The sequence below is a fragment of the Buteo buteo genome, chromosome 9 (genome assembly GCF_964188355.1).
Source record: "Buteo buteo chromosome 9, bButBut1.hap1.1, whole genome shotgun sequence".
In the NCBI taxonomy this organism is placed as follows: Eukaryota; Metazoa; Chordata; class Aves; order Accipitriformes; family Accipitridae; genus Buteo; species Buteo buteo.
The window spans coordinates 5,424,520-5,443,340 of NC_134179.1; the positions used below are offsets into that span (position 1 = coordinate 5,424,520).

At 54.3% G+C, this 18,821-nt stretch overlaps 1 protein-coding gene across 4 annotated transcripts in view; it reads left to right on the plus strand.

Annotated features, from left to right (window-relative positions):
- The first annotated feature begins 219 nt into the window (after positions 1 to 219).
- Positions 220 to 18,821, plus strand: part of NECTIN1 (nectin cell adhesion molecule 1) — a 104,325-nt gene continuing 85,723 nt past the window's right edge. For all 4 annotated transcript variants that reach the window (XM_075035055.1, XM_075035057.1, XM_075035056.1 and 1 more), the window contains exon 1: positions 220 to 653. In XM_075035055.1, coding sequence (XP_074891156.1) covers positions 572 to 653 — 82 coding nt within the window. In that variant the 5' untranslated portion in view covers positions 220 to 571. The remainder of the gene's footprint in view (positions 654 to 18,821) is intronic.

An 18,821-nucleotide genomic window follows, 5' to 3' on the forward strand; every position in this document is an offset into this window, starting at 1 on the left:
GGCGCCCCGCGCCCCGGGAAGCGGAGGGCGGGCAGCGGGCGGGGGCTGCCGAGCCCCGCCGCCGGAGCCACGGGACCGCCGCGCTGCGAGCGGCGGCAGCAGCCCGCGGAGGGCTCTCCCTCGCTTTTCTTTATTTCTCCCCCCCCCCCTTCTTTTTTTTTTCTTTCCCCTTTTTCCTTTTTTTTTTTTTGAATTGCATTCCCCCCCCCCCCCCCCCTCACTCGCCCGGCTCTGCGGACGTGCTCGCTCCCGGAGGAAGGCACCCGCGCTGCCCCGGCGCCCGCAGCCGGCCGGAGCGCCCGGAGCCCGCGGAGAGGGGCCCCCGCGCCCCGCCGAGCCCCAGGGCCCCTGCGGATGTGCGAAGCTCTCCTCCGGCCGCCCGTCCTCCCGCCGGCTTGCCTGCTGGGCGCACCGCCTCTTTGTCCTCCTGCACCTACTTTTTTTTTTTTTAATTTTTTTTTTTTATTTTTTATTTTTTTAAGCAGACCTGAACATCACCGGGGACGGGGAGGGTGGGGGGCCCAGCGACGCTGCCAGACCGACCCTTGCCCATTTCTCCTAAGGAACTCTCATGGCTTCACAGCTGCAGACAAGTTGCCGTGCATCTTGGTGGACTATCGGAGTTTGCATCCTGGCGGCCGCGCTCCTACCAGGTGAGCCGCTGCCGGCCGGTCCCCCCCCAAGGAGGCGGTGGGCTCTGCCTGCTCTGCGGGGGTCGCGGCAGCCCCGCAGGAGGGCTGCGGGGTGCCGATGGAGGGAAGGGGGTGCGGGAAGTGCTGCGGAGCGGCGGGGAAGGATGGGATCGGCTTTTTGGGGTGCGCGCCCGGGGCTGGAGCAGGTGTGGAAGCATCTGCGTGAGGGTGGGAGAGAGTCGGGGCCGGTTTCATCTCCGGCTTGGAGAGGAACAACACGATCGTTTGTTTCGGAAGCAGCTGCAGGCTGTGGGTTCTGGAGTCCTGGGAGCTGAGGCCGTTTGTTTGCTCTTTGGATCGAGCAACGTCTAGCGAGGCATGGCAGCCAGGCTTCCCGGGAAAGGGAGCCACAAGGCTGGGTAATGAGCACAGATGTTTTGGAAGGAGAGATGGAAGGTTTCAGCTGTCCAGCATCCCCGAAATCCCCGCTCCCCTCAGCACACGCACTTCCCGTGGGCTCTTTTGCGGAGGGGCTCCACTGCTCCCAGGTTTCAGCCCTTCCTTTCACCGCTTTTGCACTTGGGTGCCTGATGGCATCTGATCCATCCCTTTGGTTCCGATCCATCCCTGGAAAGGACGAGGTGGGCAAAGATTCGGATCGACTTCTCCGCAGCCCGTTCGACCTACCCTGGCGCTTGCAGAACAGCCCGTTTGTCCCCACCCCAGGGCTCGGTCCTGCCCTGGGCTCCAGCACAGATCTTAGAAGCGGGAGAGTGACCCACTTTGCGAAGTGCCCTGGGGCAGGACTCTTTTATTCTGCTCCAGTGCAGAATGGGTTAATGCCATCCTGGAGGGCTTTCCGGAGTCGGCTGTGGGAGACGTGGAAGGGGGACCAGCAGTCTGGGTTTACAGTGCTTGTGAATGAACTGGGAAATGCAAATAGAACCGATGTTTGCCTTTTTGAGGCTAGGCTCCTGGTGGCTGGGTCTGGAGCGCACGGCAGCGGGCACATGTGCCACCCCCGGGTCGGTATGCAGCCTTCTGCAGGGGTAAGAGGCAGGCTGTGCCTGCAGAAGGAGTGGGATCTGCAGCTGGAGAGAAGTTGCGCTGGAGGCAGGGTGGGGGCCAGCATCCTAGAAGAGCAGCCAGGCTGCCTGGGCTGTGACTCTTGAGATGTGGCTGCAGTTTGCAAGGTCCGGGCCAAAGGATCGGCCGTCAGAGCAAATGCCAGGGCCCAGGGTTCCCTGGTGCTAGCAGAGACAGAGATGATAACATCCAGGGCATGGGAGATCAACAGAGCACAGTGACTGGATGGTCCAGCTAAAATGGATGAGGACAGAGGTGAAATGGAAGGGGATGATGGTCAAGAAACCAGGGAGACAGAGGGAAAAGCTTAACAGAGTGATGAGAAACCAGGTCTGGGTATACCTCTGTATTCCTAGGACAAAGAGATCTGCGGTGCATTGCAAAAAGAGGTGATGGAAGGGACAGCCTTGGGCTCCCTGCACTCCTCTCTGCTTCCAGGCAAGTGCCTGGCTGAGCTCTGGCTCCTCACAAGGAGTCTCAGAACTTTCCATGCCATTCTTCACCTGGTCTTCCCTCCTTCTTATCCCTCCACCGGGCAGCCCCATGCAGGAAACCCTCCCCGCAGCCCCCGGGAAAGGCACTGGAGGTGGAATAATGCTGTGGTGATTGTGCTGGGTGAACCAAAAGGGGTTTATGCTCCCACAGTTGCTCTAGGAATTGCTTTCACCAAGGAGACACACAGACAGTGACCCTGGGGCAGGCTGGCATCTCACCTTGTCCTGCCAAGAGAGACTTTTTTCCCCGACTTATCCTATTTTTGGCTGTTCTCGAGGCTTTGCTGCCAGCAGTCAGGCAATCTCGTCTCCTGCCACTCTGCAGTAGCATGGTAGTTTATCTTGCACTGTCCCGCTGACAGCTCTGCCAGGATAAGCCAGTGGTGCATCTAGTGGTGCCTTGCCAAGCAAAGGGTACAGCCAGCTCTGCAATGCTCCAGGAAGATAATCCTTCCCAACCTCTGTCCGTGATCACCGAGTACCCTGCAGCCTGTGTGGGCGAGACTCTCAGCTGGACCAGTTTAGTGGTGGATCCACCACATTTGCAGGAATGACTGATCCTATATTACTTATTCATTCATTCCTTTCATTCATTTGTGCACTTCTTTGTACTGTGGATGCATCCCAGGGCTGCAGGGAAGGACCAGCACAATACTGTGCTAGGTGCTGCACAAAGCCACAGCAGACTGACAGTCCTTACTAAACCACAGGTCTGAATGCCATACTGAGGCAGGTAGTTTCTCAAGTTCGCAATGCATTGTGCCAAAATCAGCTGAGGGTTTATATATAACAAGCCATATGTAAGCTTTGAATGCAGACAAGCTTGCTTATCAGGGAGAAGGGGAGAGGGGAACTTAGGATCCTCTGTTATAAGTGAATTAGTAGCTGTGGGCTTTGTTGGAAAATGTGGTTCGGTACCTAGCACCCAAGAAAGACGAGATGAAGGCAGGAGACACTACCTGCTTTCTGGAAAACCTTTCATGCTCATCTGATCAATGCCATTTCATTTTGTTCCCATCCATGTATACTACCTCCCCCTTCTGACAATGTTAGCTTTTTTTCTGATAAGGAAATAAAAGTTCCCTGCTGTAAAAGCTGTAAGGAGTCCCTTATAAAAATCTGCTTTACAAATTATCTTTAATGTGATCGGCTCAATCGTCCAGAACGGATTCAATTCAGGGTTCCTGCAGCCTTCCATGCAAATCTGCCTTCCTGTCCATTTGGAACCATTAACCAGGTATCAACTCAGGCTACGGCATTGGGGCTTCAAGGTATTGACATAAATAGGGCTTATTGAAAAGCCATGGGCTACCGGGGAGGAGAGATCCTAGGTGGCTGATCTTCAGAGGTTAGGAACACTTGCGGTTAAATCGATGCTTTACAAGTCTTAACAATCTGTCTGTTTATCCCTGCCACGAAGCTCGGTACAGTTTGAAATGCAACCACGCAGAGCAGAGGCGTTCATCTTGTGCTTGGTCCTGCATCTGCAGATCTGGGCCTCTGTTTCCAAATGCTCCCCTCTGTCTGGGGACAAATTCCTGTCTGCTATCACTGGGCTACCTCTTGGGCTCTGAGAGGGGCCTGTGAGTCTTTCTTTGCAAAGTGCTTTGAGATCCTTAGCAAGGGTGAGCTGGAGAGGTGTCTGAAGCTTTGACACAGGGTTTTTCCATCACGGCACTTGAAAGCCGCATTGACTGAGCTGTAGTGACCTGGAGGCTTTAGGTCAAGCTTGGCTGCAGCTGGCGGGAGGGTTCCTTTTTGGGGAGGTACAACAGCTCTCTGGAGTGCTGGGAATAGTCAAAGTGTGTCGCTGCAGGATCTGGTCCATCTTGTAGTCTACAGAGCTGCTTTAATATCCCAAAGCAGCTCCCCAAAGGCAAAAAGTTGCTAGAGTTTTGTTCAGCTTTTGGTTTGAGTTCTTAGTTGTTATTTCTCTTTCCACCATCTATCTTGTCCCAAAACTCAGAAACAACAACATCAGGCTATTTCAGGAAGTAAAAGTGTGTCTTTTGCTGATATTTTCTCATTAAACCTCGCTTCTTGTGGTGGAACCGACCCATCGAGTTTTAACCCGGTGTGAATTGATGAGCTCATGTATGTGTCAGTGTGGGTGAGGCGACAGGCTGTACTGAGAGCCAGCTCAGCCCACAAGCAGGAGGGTGTCTGCCCCATGGCCAGACCCAGGGGACGACCGTGGTTAATGCTATTTGCTCTCTGAACCGGCAGCGTTAATCAAGCAAGAGCTCCCAGCCCAGTGCACATGGATCCATTTGCAAAGAGACAGACAGAAAAGCAGGGGCATTACCGCATCCAGCAACACATCTAGCACGAGGCAAATGCTTACGATTAACTGGTGGCTGACAAGATGCCGATGCTGGCGGAGCCTGGCACGTCTCTCCTCACATCGCCCCTCCTCTGGGCTGCAGCTGTACCAGCCACAAAGCCAAGTTTACAGGGAGGTGCCAGAAGGATCCTGTGGACACTGCTCACACCTCAGCTGAATCACGAAGGGAACCAGAAGAGCCGGTTGTCGTGACCTGCTTCCCAGGCCTGCGTTTCCCCTGGCACCCCTTGCCCTCTGCTAGCACCACTAAGGCTGGGGACAGTGGGGACAGCCCATCATAAGGCAGGCGGAGAGCATCGAGAGGCCACCACTAGCCAGGGGAAGGCTCTTTCCCACCTCCAGCACCCTGGGGAGTTACACAGCACCGCCAGCAGACAGGCGTGTGGAGGAGATGGTGGGGCAGCACCAGGGGAAAAAGATTTTTTGGAAGAGCAGAAGTCTCTGTGAATGCTGCAGGGATGAGTTGGTTAAGTCCTCAGATGGATGGCCACAATCCTCGGGGCCTCTGAGAAAAAGCTCGCGTCTTGCAATGTTGTTGCTCGAGGTCTTGATGGCTCTTGCTCAGTCCTTTTCACAGGCCAGCAAGGCGTATTGGTGCAAAAAGCAGAAACAAATGAGAGAGGGACAAAGGTATTCCAATCTGAGCAACCCCTAGAGATCTTCTTGCTTTTTCAAATACGTCAGATTAAATCAGGGCAGCTCTGATGCAGGGTGAGTTGATGCCGCCAGCCACTGGAGCTGGGACCCAGTTTGCATTTGAGACACCTATTGTGTTAATTACCAGAGCACAGCCATCCCAGCACGGAGAATTCAGAGCTCTGCAGTGAGGGTTCCCTAACCCAGATTACTGTTTCAGGTGAAAATTTGTTTAACTAAGGAATGAAATCTCTCATGATACATCCCCTCGTTTTCCTCCTGGCTGCTGTTGAGCCACAGATGTTCTCCTGGCCTTGCAGTTTTCTTCGCTTCTCCCAGTGAAGGTTTAGTCCAGCCTAGATCGACACACATACCCTCCCGGTGCACATGCACGTACCCTCCCAGCTTGGTTTTCAAGCAGAACGCCTCGGCTCCATACCAGCAGAAAAACTCCTGCCCAAGCTGCTCAGATGTGAACTATCATCCATGGGTGGAAGGACGGTTTCCCCTCAGTCTGCGCGTGAGAGCCCGTAGCAGCCAGACAGGCACCTCCCTGTCCTTCCACCGTGCCACCATGCTAGGTTTAAAGTCCTGCGTTTACAGTCTTGTCTCCGTCACACACAGAAACGGGAAGCGAAATTTGCAGGCGCAAGGGCTACCTTCCCAGCACTGTGTTATTTTTATGCCCCGTGCTGTCATTTCTGTGTGACCCTGCCTCCATGGGCGCCCCAGGAAGCGTGGGGAGTTTAATGCCTCGCTGTCCATTCGCTGTTTCTCCCCATCTCTGGGGCTGATGCAGCTGTTCACGCAGGCTGGCATCATAAAAGCTGCGGCAGCTCTCGGCTCTGCAGCAATCCCAAGGCAGACAAACAGCAGCTACTGGGCATGAGGGGGGGAGAGAGAGCTTCAGTCCCTTGCTGTTTGCCCAGCCCAGGAGGACAGGGGGTCCCAGGCTAGAGGAGGCTGCTTGTGCCCTGTATGGCACAGGTCTGCAGCAGCTGGGGCTAGGGGGAATCTGGCCAGCGGTCTCTTGTCCCTTCGGAATCTCTGTGGGGTGCTGGGGATGGATAGGAGGAACTGACCCAACTTGATGAACCGTCTCTTCTCCATTCCCCCACGATAAAGCTGTCCCTGCAGGAGGTTTATAATCCTCCTTTGACATTATTTGGTGTGATGCAGGAGGAAAGGCTTTCTAGGCGCTATCCACCCAACTCTGCCTCTCTCCCTCGCTCTGCTCCAGGCCTGCCCTCCCTGGCTCTGAGCCAGTCCAGTTGGAGATTGGTGTACAGCACTACTTTCCTTCTTCATTAGACCTACAGGTAGGCAGGGGGGAAGAGCTTAAGGAGAGGCAAGATCTGTGTGACTCTCCTCCCTGAAAGAAAAACACAGGGATGGGGTTTTCTGTTCCCCATCCCAGCCTATTTACCTTTCTAACTGCAGGAAATGGCAAAGTGCCTCCATCTGCTCCCGACCATGCAGGGATGCTACAGAAGGACCTGCAAATCACATCACTGCCTTGAAGCAGCGGCAGGTACCAGATGGACCACCTGGCTATGAGACAGCAGGTGCTCCCAAGCCTGGTTAGTCAAGAGGACTCTGCCTCCATCTCTCTTCTCAGGAGTTCGCTCTTTACGTGGGAAAACCCCGTAATCAGACTGATTTTGAGTCTATTTTTCCTTTCCCATGGAAGATCCATTCCTCCCCGACATGCTAGAGTGAGGCATCCGGAGGCATGGCCAGGAGTGACAGAGGGTCCATGCAGCTCGCAGCGAGTGGCTAACATCCAGCATTTCTGCTCTGGTGACAGGCGAGAGCGGTTCCCAGCACAAAGGCCTGTCTGTGCGGAGACGAGGGGGCTGGAGCGGTGCGCCATGTGGCCACCTGAGACCAAATCCAGCCTTGTTCTCTGTGTGAGGCTAAAGACACGGTATCAGAACAGGCTGCTGCAGAGGAGGGTCTGTAGCCACATCATGCAAATCCAGGAGGGGGGACACTGGATTTCAGCTGGCCTTATAGGTACCTACCTTTTGCACTGAGGATCACACTCTTGGCCAAATCAGGTTTCATTTCTTAATCCCTGGCAAGATACCCTCTGGACCAAGGGCGGTACTGCTTGAGAAGCTTTTCACTGACCATTTTCACTGTCCCTAGGAAAGACAGCCCAAGGGGGCAGTCTGGGGGCAGAGTTCTGGCTATGGACTCAGGTTCTAATGCTAATGTGTAGAAGAGGCTGCTGGAACTTAAGAGCTCAAGCAGAGGCCTACAATTAGAGGCTGTTGTGCTGAGTGTCCTAGCAAAGCTAGGGGTTACAAACGGTCCAGGTCCATGATGGGCAGAAGTCATAGACCTAGGGGAGAGTTTAATATGATGAACAAGGTTTGCTCAGAGGCGCATACAGAGAGCTGGATAGTTCAGGAGAAAGGTCAGGGTTTCCGTCACTGTCTTGTCCAGGTTTCTGTGTAGAGCAGCTTGATACGTGATAGTTATGCTGGTCTGCGTGAGGCACTCTGACACTCAGGGCAGGGGAGAGCAGCAAGGGAGGAATGAACCATGCCCCATCCTTGAACAGCCCAAACAAATGAGCTGGCTAAGCTCAGAGTCTGGGGCCGGGTGAGTTATCAGCACACTGTAAAGTTATAGCTCACCCCTCACCCAAACCCATGGCCGTGACAGAGGTTCCCCCTGCCTTGAAACATTTCCTCACCCTCCCACTGCTTTGGGACTAGAAATAAAGAGACCATCTCAGTGTGCTACAGACCCAGCTTTCCTAACTACCTGCCAGAGCTATAGCTGCTGCGCCAGAGACTGATGAGTGCTATATGCCCAATAAAATGAATGCTGGGGTGGGCAGGAGAAGGGTGCACATTGCTGCCAGCACGCTAAACATCCATACAAAGCCTGCAGTCAGGAGTACGCTGGTTTCACTGGAGAATTCAGCTGCACCAAGCTATGGCTACTTTTTTCTTAGGGAGAGGCATCCAATGGGCTTTAGTCTTTGACTTTTCCTGGGCTGGATAATCAGCACTGAGACCCATTGTAGGCAAGCCCAGTCACGTTCCTACCAGAGTAGCTGTGCCAATGGCCTTCCTAGCTTGGGGGGGGGGGGGGGGGGCAAGACTAGAGGAAATGTTAAGGATGGATAATTAAAGTCGGTTTAGGGGCTGTAAGTACACACAAGAACAGGATCGCCCCTGTTCCAAAGAGGTTGCAGCACACAGTATTTCCTTGCTGCTCTTGCCTATGTCACCTTAGTCACTTAGCCAAGGCCCGTGCCATTTGAGAAGTGTTGTTTTAAGGGCTGGCACAGAAGGCAGCAGCTAATGGTTTGGTGGTGTACAGCGGCGACAACTGCACAAGCTGTTCATTCCTGGGCCCGTTCATGCTCTTCCCCTTGTCAGCTGCACCAGCAAGGTGGCTAGGAACTGAGCTGCGGGAAGGGGTATCTTCTGGGTGCAGGGGAGAACCAAGGCTGTGCCCATTCATGGTCATTAGGGATCGGGGATGTGTTGCATAGCAGCATCCTTGCCATGCTGTAATTTATATCAGCTGCCACAGTTTCCATTGGATACAGGACCCCTCTTGGCTCTCTAGGCAGTGCTGCTGGGTGATGTTGGTCGTGCATTGCACCCCACAGCTGGACATGCTGGAGCTCTGTATATTTTAGTCGGGAAGGATGAGTTCATTTTTGTGTACCAAGGGGCTAAGACCTAGGTGGTAGGTGCTGAAGAAAGTGCAGTCTCAGACCAGCCCAGGATCCAAAACTACAGGACACCTATCGTCACGACTTCAAAGCCAAGTACTGTGCTGCTTGTGCCATATTGGTAAAGCACATGGTGTCTTACGAAAGGCTTTCGAAAACGCTTCTTGCTTTTCTCTTCGAGGCCATGGTTGTGAAAGACAGTCATGTGCACCAACGTGTGAATCAACACACATGTACCAGAGTGCCACTGCTGTCCTGGTGTTTGCCCCCGTGCAGGCATGGCCACCTGCTGCCAGCACTCCCCTCTCCCCAGGCTTGCATTGGTTTTCTGCTCTCTCCCCAGGGGGAAGCAGCGAGAGGAGGGCGGCAAGGGGACGGGACCTGCTGCTATTGCTCGTGGCATCTGCAGCAGCCCCTCTTGCTGCCCAGCCCAGGTGGTGCCCTCCAGCTGCAGGTGGGGATGTGAGACCCAGACCTTCAGGGCAGCAGCAGTGTCCTCCTTACTGCAGGGCCCGAGGGCTGGGGCAGCCTCTGAACATCTGCTGTGTGCCGAAATGGGGGAGAGGGCTTGCAGGGGAGCAGACAGAGGCCAGGAGCTCTGTGTGTGCAAGTTTTATGAAGAGCCTTTTACTAGTGATGGTGCTGAGCTTGCCAAACGTATCTCATGTGCTTGGGTTTTGCAAGAACCCAGAGAAAGTGGGGGAGGGCTTATTGGGATCTCCTTGCAGAGGGAGTGATTACAGTATGCTCTGATCTTTAGAGGCGGCTTGTTTGGGGATTTGCTTGATGCTCTGATGCCTAATGGGTGTGCTCATGTATCCCTTTGATACAAGCTGAATAGGATCCTTTTGGGAGGATGACAGCAGTCCTGGTAAGGGGTGGGAGGGATGGCAGGGAGAGAGGCTTGCACAGAGCACGGGCTTGTAAAAGGGGGAATGTTCTCAGTGCCTGAGGAGCAGGGCTGAGTTTGGCAGGAGTGGAGCTGCAGTGGTTGCAGAGGAAGGCAGTGCTCTGGCAGTTTATCTTTGGGTCCTCTAGGACCCCCCTGAGAGCAGGGCTGAGAACTCTCACATTTACACCTCCCGTGGCAGACAGTTGCCACGCAGCATCATTCAACCTGTGATCAGTCAGCCGTTGACAAGATTTCTTAGATGACTGCCAAAAACGGAGCCCACCCCACTCCCCACCCTGTGCAGGGAAGGAAACACTAACCAACTGGGGGAACAGTAAAGCATCAGAAATTAAAACTGGCCTGGCGATCCTGTGCAAGCCGATGCGTGGATTTTCCTGCCCCAAAGCTCAGGTGGCCTTGCCACTCAACGGCTGGGACACACTGCTCCAGCGGGCAAAGCACCACGTGAGGCTCTGCCCTGGCGCCAACTCCAGGGCCATATCCTTCAGTTGACATCCGCAAGCAGGTCCCTGTGCCCTGGTGTCCCATTCCCGCTGTGTCTGGTTACATGCTCGGGCTCCTGGCCCAGCAAACCAGACTGCTGTTCCCGTGAGGGTGCTGCTGTCTAGAGCCGTGTCGTCTCATCTCCTATGGGACATTATCCCAGACACCAAGTAAGCAGGGACAGTGCAGAAGTCACCCCTCAGGATTCAGAGGAGCTGATTTGTATTTGCTACTGATTCAGCTGGGAACTGAACTAGCAATTTGCCAGTGAAAGAACCTTTATCCCCTGACTCCCCCCAGTCCTTCTGGGAGTTTGATTTCTCAGCTTGCAGCAGAAGGATGGTGGTAGGAATGAATTCTCTGGGGCTGATATATCCAGCTATCACGCTATAGAAATAAAATTCTTGCTGTCTTTCTTGGCATGGCAGGAACAGACTTCCAAAATTGTACCCTGATTTTTAAATACCCTTTTTGCCTGTGGTGTAAATACTAAAACGTGTTTTTTTCTCTCCCCTCTCTCCCGGAGTTTAAAAATATCGCTAGCCTGGGGAGGTGCATCTTTCAGTGAGATTTATAATGGCTGCTCTCAAGTGATGTGGAAAATGAGCCTCCCTCTGCCCCATCCAGCCTGGCACCTTCCAAGAATTTATTTCCTTTATTTGCGTGAGCCTAAGAATACTTAGAGGCTGCATCTCCGCCCAAGCACTCTAATTATTTAGGTTTTGTTTATGGCCAGTCTCTGGGGAGGTGAGTAGGTCCGGGCTGCCGATCCTTCCCTCGTCTGGGTAATTCAGCCCTACATTACTGCCGTTTGATAATGATCAACAAATCACAGATGCTGTATCTATTGCCCGCTATGTATCACCCCGGCTCCGTAAATTGGCCGAGCCTTCGGAGCCTGTGTAAGCAAGACATCTATGGCCTCTTGCTGGCAGGGCTGCTGCACATAGGCGGGGAGCGGTGAGCAAGATGTGGGCAGGGGTTTGTGAGTCAGCGTAGTGGGGAGCTTGCTGGGGCAGGGACTTTTGCACAGCGCCTAGTGTGGCAAGGATCCTGACTTAGCTGAAGCCTTTAGATGCTATCTACCTCAGCTTTGCTTGTACTAGGGCTAAGCAAGAAGCAGGCAGCTTCCCATGCAAGCACAAAGCTTTGGCTCGTTGCTGTCCAGCCACTCGAGTCCTGGTCAGTGCCCCGTGCCATGCCCACGCCAAGCTGCTGCATTGCTTATCCTGTGATCCCCCACTTACTGTTGTCTCTGGCAGCGGGTGGGAACCCCCTGCCATGGGGGTGGCTGAGCACCGCTGGGGAGGCAGGAGCGGGGGATGTCAGGAGGCGGTGAGGAGGAGGCACCCTGCCCGTGCCCCCGTGCTTGGTCAGCGCAGGCACTGCTTGGCTGAGGAGGGAGGCTCCTTCCTCGGCACAGCCAGGTGAGGGTTTGGGGTCTGCTGCCAGCCGGTGTCTAGCTCCACAATCAAGCTGTGGCTGCCTCTGGTCTTGGCTCGACTCTGCACCTCCTTCCGCCAGCACCCCTCAGGCCCCATCTCTGTCTCCCTGCTGTGCCCAGCCAGGTCCCTGAGCAGCTGGGGGGCTGAGGCTGTCTCTCCCATTAACCTGCTTGGCCAAAGGCAGGCCGGAGAGTTTTGGCAGGGAGGGGCTTTTTTCCCAGCCCTGTGCCGAAGCTTCCCAGCCCCAGTCTGATCCACAGGAATCTGTAGTCTCTGGAGGCCGCGTGGTTGCCAGCGCCTCTGCTCCCGTCACGCTCCATGATAAAGAGAGAGCGAGAGAGATTTTGATTACATTATGACAAGCAACAGAGAGATGGAGTGAAAGCTGCAGTCTGCCTATTGTAATTCCAATTAGCAGGGGTAATGTGGCCAAAGCCTGACAGCTGTATTGATCCAAACTTTGTATGGGGAGAACCTATAATGCAGTTTTCAAAGGTCCCTGGGGCATGGGGCCGAGCACATGTACAGCTGTGGGGCAGCAGAGGAGAAGAAAGGCCTGTTTATAATGGAGCGCATGAACAGGCAACTGCATCTCACCATCTGAAATGCCAGAGCCAGCCTGGTAGCTAAGCTCTCTCTAGGGCTGGATTTGCCTCAAAATCTGTGCTGCAAAATCCCCTTGAACCCCTTAGGACTTCTTTCTACCCGCATGATGAAGCAGGTCTTCTTAGTGTGGATGTGGGATGAGTTTGTCAAGACTCAGTTTCTTCTCTAGGCAGAAAGTACCCAAGTAAAATAAACCAGCAGTGATCTCCGTGCTGGGGAACAAAAGCCCAGGGCTGCATGGGAAGGGGGGAGGAAGGAGGAGGGGGGAGTTTCCCTCTTGCACTTCAAGGCAACTCCTCAAGGTCAGAGCTGAGGCACGCTGGCAGAGACTGTGGGCAGGCTGTTTGTGCAGATGCTGTCTCAGCTGTACCCTTTCTATGGCTAAGGGGAGGACTCCAATTTGCAGTTTTGCTGGTATTGATCTGAGACCTTTCACTGCCTCTAAACTCGCTTTGGAAATAAAAGGCTAAAATAATTCTTTTTAGGTACATATATTTTTTTGTATTCTTGACATTCCAATTGCTGCCATGCCTGTGGAGTACCTTACGGTACCTCACTGGAAATGGGAATATCTGCTGCCTCATACTGACTTCTACCAAGCGTGATTCAGCTTTTACTTAAAGGGAAAGAATGGCCTGGAGGTGATGGCAAAGGCAGGCTGAGCTCAGAAGGGCTGGCATCATTTCTTGGCTTTGCCACAAGCTCCCTGGAATATCCTTGGCTAGCTCACTTCACCTCTGTGTGCCTTTCCTTGTCAAAAGCTGCCAGTAGCAGTCCTTCTCTTCTCTGCTCATATTGCCCTGTGTCTGCAGGGCACCTTGCACAACAGATCTTGCCGACGTTACTCTATACAACCAGGAGACCATTTGCAAAGCACAGGGAAAGGTGACTCCCCTTTATTTTGTCATTTTTCATAGTAGCCAGGACCCCACAGCTCCTTGCCCAGGGATTTTAGAAGACAAGAAATTGTTTAGCATAGATCAATGTGGAAATACTCAGTCAGTGCAAACACTGGACCCAGTTTCTTACTGCTCTGAGTGTGTGATGTGTGGGTTGAAATAATGGAAGTGGGTGAACATGGTCCATTGGCTTCCCTGCCCGGTTTAATTCAAAGGCCTCTTGATTTCTTGTTCCACTAGTTTTGCATTTTGGGTCACTTCTGGTTTCCATTCACTAGCTGGGGGGAGCTGCAGGTGGGTGAGAGGTGTGGGCTGGACAGCCTGCACACCCCTGCTGCCCTGCCAGCCCAGGGCAGCTCCCACCCACACCCTGGCTCTTTGCTGGCAGGGCAGGTGACAGGGGTTCCCGCTGTGCCCTGTCCTTGGTGGATTTGCTGTGAATGCTGAGGCAGGAAGGATGGCTGCATGCTGGGGACAGTAATGTAAGTCTCCAGGTATCTGCAATGCGTTTTGCTTTTGCCACTGATTTCCTAGGTGGCTGCGAGCAAGTTTCATAACACCTGAGTTGCCCCATTGTAGGATGCAGATAACAGAAATGCCCTGCCTGTTGCATGAACAAGCACTTCAAAAACTCCGTGGTCCTTCCATAAGAGGGGGCAGGTAGCAATTGAAACCCAGGCCCTATGGGCCATCCAACTTGGTTCACGTGCAAGCCATCACACGGTTCTGATTATAGTTGCCTCAGACAGCAGATGGATCTAAACAAGTGTCTTTATGCTGTAAAAGCTTCCGAGTCTATCTCCTGGGTAGATTACGGTTTTAGCCATATGCAAGAGTCTATGGTATTCCAAGGCTGGGGGAAACTTCCCTAGGAAGATGTGTACCACAAGAAGCCATTTCTTTTTGTAGCCAAAGCAGCTGCAAGATGCATTGAAGGAGGGAAAGGAGGTTCATATCCAGGCTCCCTTGAAGCTTGGAGCTGGGACACTGCAGCTCAGTGTAGAAGCAAGGAAGCAGCAAGCTCAGCAACTGCCTCCTGCCTGCCCCAAAGTCTCTCTGCATCCCCCTCCTTAACCCTCCTGCCCCAGTGTGCCCCAGCAAACCAGGCTGGGAATGTTTCCGACTGGATGAGTTATTACAAAATCCTGGTCAGGACAAAGAGAGAGACGGAGGGTTTAAAGTTCGATAATTGTTAATTATTACCCAAGCTTCCCATGAGACTTTCTGGGGAAAGAGACATGCCTCTCTTTTGCAAAGGTGTTTCGTGGAACATTAGTCTCTGTCCTGGCCACGCTGAGTCCTTTCTCTCTGCCTTCTTTCTGCCTCCAGTGGGATTAATAAAGAGCTGCTGGAGAGCTTCTTATCTAGCAGCTGAATAATGTTTGTAATACAGGGAGGGGAGGCAGCTTTGATCCAGGAAAGACAGCAGAGGGAAAAAAAAAAGATGGACTATTGGGGCAGGGGGAGGGTGTGGGCCAGGCTGGGCTGTGCTGGCGCGTGGGAAGCGGGCACGGCCGCTCCTGCACCCAACCTGTTCTGCAGAGAAAAGATGTGGGTTTCCAGGGCTTGTCGGGCTGGGGAAGAAAGGGCTGTACCCAGACGCCAGGAGAAAAACCTGGGAACCCCCTCTGAAGGAGAGGAAGCACAGAAAAGGGGAGCTGCGGACAACGCCGTCCGCACCAGGAGGCTTTGCAGCCTCCCACGAGCAGCTGCCCTGGCACAGACCTCCGTGGCAGGGTGTTGCAGCCCTGCAGCTCCTGCTCCCCTTCTCTCACCAGCAAAAGTGGCCGCATCCAAGCTGGCACCAGTGCTCTCGCCGGGCGGGAGCCCGGAGGCGAAGGGCCACACCTGAGAGGCAGGACGGGCTCTCGCTCTTCTCACGGGTGTGGGCTGGGAGCCGGTTGGGCTGGGCTGGGCCCCCGAGGCCAGCATCTCTGTGAGCGTGCCAGGGCCACGGGAAAGGGAGCAGCTTGGTGCATGAACGGGTGGTGTAGGGAGAAGTGATTGCTATTAGTCAGGAGGGGGTTTATCTCCCACCTCCCTGCAGCGCTCTGTGCAGCCTCCCAGCACGCTCATTTCTCACCCTGGGACTGCCCGCTTTCTGTCCCCAGCCTCTTCTGGCCCTCGAGCCCTGAAAAAACACTGCTTCCCAAGCGGGACGAAAGCTCCCTGAGACTCCGTGGGCAACAGAAGCAGCTTTCTGGCCCCTGTGGATCTGTGGACAGGGCTGCAAAACTCAGCCATCTTCCACTGAGACTGAACTTGTCTGGAGCTAAGGAAGTTGTGATAATGGTGGTAACGGCTCCAAAACTGGCTCTGGAGAGCAAGTGTTGCTTTGGGTTTTTCAGGTTGAGAAAAATGGGCCTGAGCAGTTGAGACAGCCTGTGCTAGGAGCTAAGGTTCCTAAAGGAAAAGCCACTTCTTTTATTTTTTCTTTCTTGCAACAATGTTCCTTGGCGTCTTTAGCCTGTTTCCCCATAGAGAGTCCTTCCCCTTGGCAGGTCCAGACAGCTTTGTCGGCTTTGAAGTGTAGTTTCACACCTGCTGCTTTCCCCCAAAATGCAACCAGTTGTGGGGCTGACCACACCAAGCTGTGTTGGGTTTGCAGCTCACCCTGCGAATCTGAAGAGAAGAGGTCTGCGCCCCTGAGAAACACCCTCTTCTCTCAGGGTGCCTGGGGCATGCCTGGCTGCTTCTCTCAAATACTCCAGAGGAGTCGTGGGTATCTCCAGGAGGGCTTAGATGTTGTTTGTCTGCTCCAAAGCCCCACACCACGGCCCCACGTGGACAGGCTAATCCACAGGGAGATTAGTGGCCGAGTTTTATCTTCACCCAACCCAGTCCTCATCCCCGGTCTGCTCAGATGAATCCGTCTGGGAGACCTGGCAAGGCTGTGCCAGCTGAGCCCTGTGCCTGCTCACTTCACAGATGAAAAAGTCTGGCCCCCACAGCCACCTGCTGTGCAGTCCGCCATCTTAGGGGGTGAGGTTTGCTAAAGGCGGGCAGGGAGATGCTGGAGATGTCTGAGAAGACGCGGCTCTTCCCGTAGCCAGGGAAGTCCAGCTCACGGGATGGTGGGTCTCCGAGGGTTCGTTCCCCTTGGGAGGGCAGCGTGCACGTCCCTCCCTCCTGTGAGGCCACCCCGAGGTGGCACCAAGCCTACGAACGCCTTGCCACAGCTGAAGGACGAGGGAGATGAGCGTGAGGGGGGAGACCTCCCTGTCCCCCCCAGGCGTGTGGCCATGGCCTGCTCCTGCCCTGCCCGCACCCCTGCGCTGCTCCCCCTCGAATTGGGATTTGGCTCGCCAGGACCATCTGTTCCTTTCGGCCCGTTGCCATGGCGACGGGGTGGCTTGAGATGGGGTTTCACCGGCAGCGGCCAGGGACGCTGGGAAAAAAATCCAGGCAGGGAAAAGTCTTCCTTTTTATTTTCCTAGGGGGAAAAGACAGGGAGAGGGAGGGATCCTCCCGGCAGAGGCTTCGTCCCTTCCTTCCTTCCTCCCCGTGCCCCCGTCCTGTCCCCAGGCTCCTCCTGCTTGCCTCCCTCTCCCATTCCATCTGTCCCTTGCCCTCCAGTTTGAGTCTCCCCCGCGTGTATGCAGCGGAGCGAGATGGGCTGTGGCTGTGCAGGTGTGTGCTGGGAGGTGTCCTGCCTCCCCCAGCACGGCGGCAGGCAGCGAGCCCGCGGGGTGCTGCGAGGAGGGGCTGCGGTGCCTCCCCGAGCCGCCGCACCGGGCTCTCTGCCTCTCCCCCAGCCCTGGTGCTGTTCCCATCTAGCACCTATCGCCAGCACGGGCACCGCTGGAGCACGCTTACTGCGCTGGGGGAGAAGCCGTTGTAGTCCCCTACAAGCTACGGCGGTGTCTGTGTCCCACCACCTCCCCACTTTCTATCTGTGGCTCTTAGCCCGGCGGTAGCTCAGGCTGGAGACCCCCGTGTGGTGCTGAGCACAAGGACGTTCAGAACGTCTGCTGGTGGGTGGCTTGGTTTGTGCTCAATGCTCAGCCCAGGCAGTGGGAGCAAGATTTTGGGTTCCTGCTTGCTGGGCCGTGGTTGGGCCCCTCCTCTCCCAATGCAAAACTTGTGGTTGCATGGGAACATGTTGGCTGGTGGGCAAGTGTGGACTGGCAAACGGGCTGGGATTTGCTGCAGGCAGCGTAGACGTGACCTGGCCTCCGGCTCTGCCTCCGCACCAGCTGAGCCCAGGCCGCACAAGGAAGCTGGGCAGATCCCCTCGCCCGGCCCGTGTATGCAACCAAGGGAGGCTGTGGCAGTTTGCCTGTTCGTTTTAATGCAAAGAGTCACCTATCAGACCGTGTTACTCCCAGTCTTTCTCACTTAAATAAGCCTGCAATAGAGAGTAAGCCTGGTGAAAATGGTGCCCTGCTGGTTGTGTACGTATGCCTGTGTCTGCTGTGTGTGTTGGTATCTTTCCAGAGGAAATGGCTTTTAAAAAGAAGACAAAAGAGAAAACAATAACTATCTGCTTGTAAACAGTAAGATCTGGGCTAATGTGTGGCAGATGAAAATGAAATGAACACAAAGTGACAGGTTGACAGAAAGACAGACATGTTTTTGTGCTAGTTTAGCATCCTGATAGAAACAGAAGATAACTCAGGTTGGAAAGGACCGCAGGAGGTCATCTACCTACCTGCTGAAGCAGATGGGTGTGCTAAACGCCTCTGTCAGGAGCTCAGTACCCCTTCACCTTGCAGCAGACACGCTAGAAGGCCGCTCATGGTGGCAGGGCTTTGCAGGGCCATGGCAGACAGGAGCTGCAAGGCCGAACCCAGGGTGGTTCCTGCACGCTGATTGCAAACTGATGGTAATGAGGTTATGAGCAGTGTGGGCCCTGAGAGAGGCAGGGGGTCAACAGGCAGTGAGTACAACAGTAGCAAGCCAGGGGAAGCCTAAACACAGAGCTCCTTTTGGGTACGATACTTGCTGGAAAGGCAGTCTGGGGTTTTCGATGATGAGGCTTTTTGTTTGTTTCTACTAAATCTAGGGAAACGGGATCAATGAAGAGAGTTACCACTGTATACCTTTGTGTTGGAGTCCTGCTGTGCTGGCTGCAGTCCCAGCCGGGAGATTTTCCGATCTCTGGCTTCACCCCTGCACCGGACATGTCTGTGGACATGTCTGCTCCCAGGGCAGTAAGGCAATAGGAGGCATTTGGGGCCAGGGCCAAGTCTGCTGCCTTGAAGATAAGTCTTGGTTTCGCAGTGAGAGCTGTGGGAAATGGAGTATGAGACCTGAGGATTCACTGACCTGTTCTGGGACCTGAGAGGAGAAACCAGGGGCTCGTGTGGCCCCTGTGAGTGCAGAGCTGGCTTAAAGTCACCTTTATCTTCCCGTTGTATCCCGGATCTGAATGCAGCAGGACTGAATGTCACCTGTTCCCTTGTGACTAGCGATTTACAAGCGCTCATCCTGCTTCTTGTTTGCAGAGCAAATGCCCTTTTCCTGTTGGCTCTGCCCTCCCTGCAGTGGGGAATCAGCATATTCTGGTCTTGAAGCTTCTCCCAGATTTATGAGCTTGCTCTTCACCTTGAGAGTAAGGCTGCCTTGCCCTGAGAAAGCTTT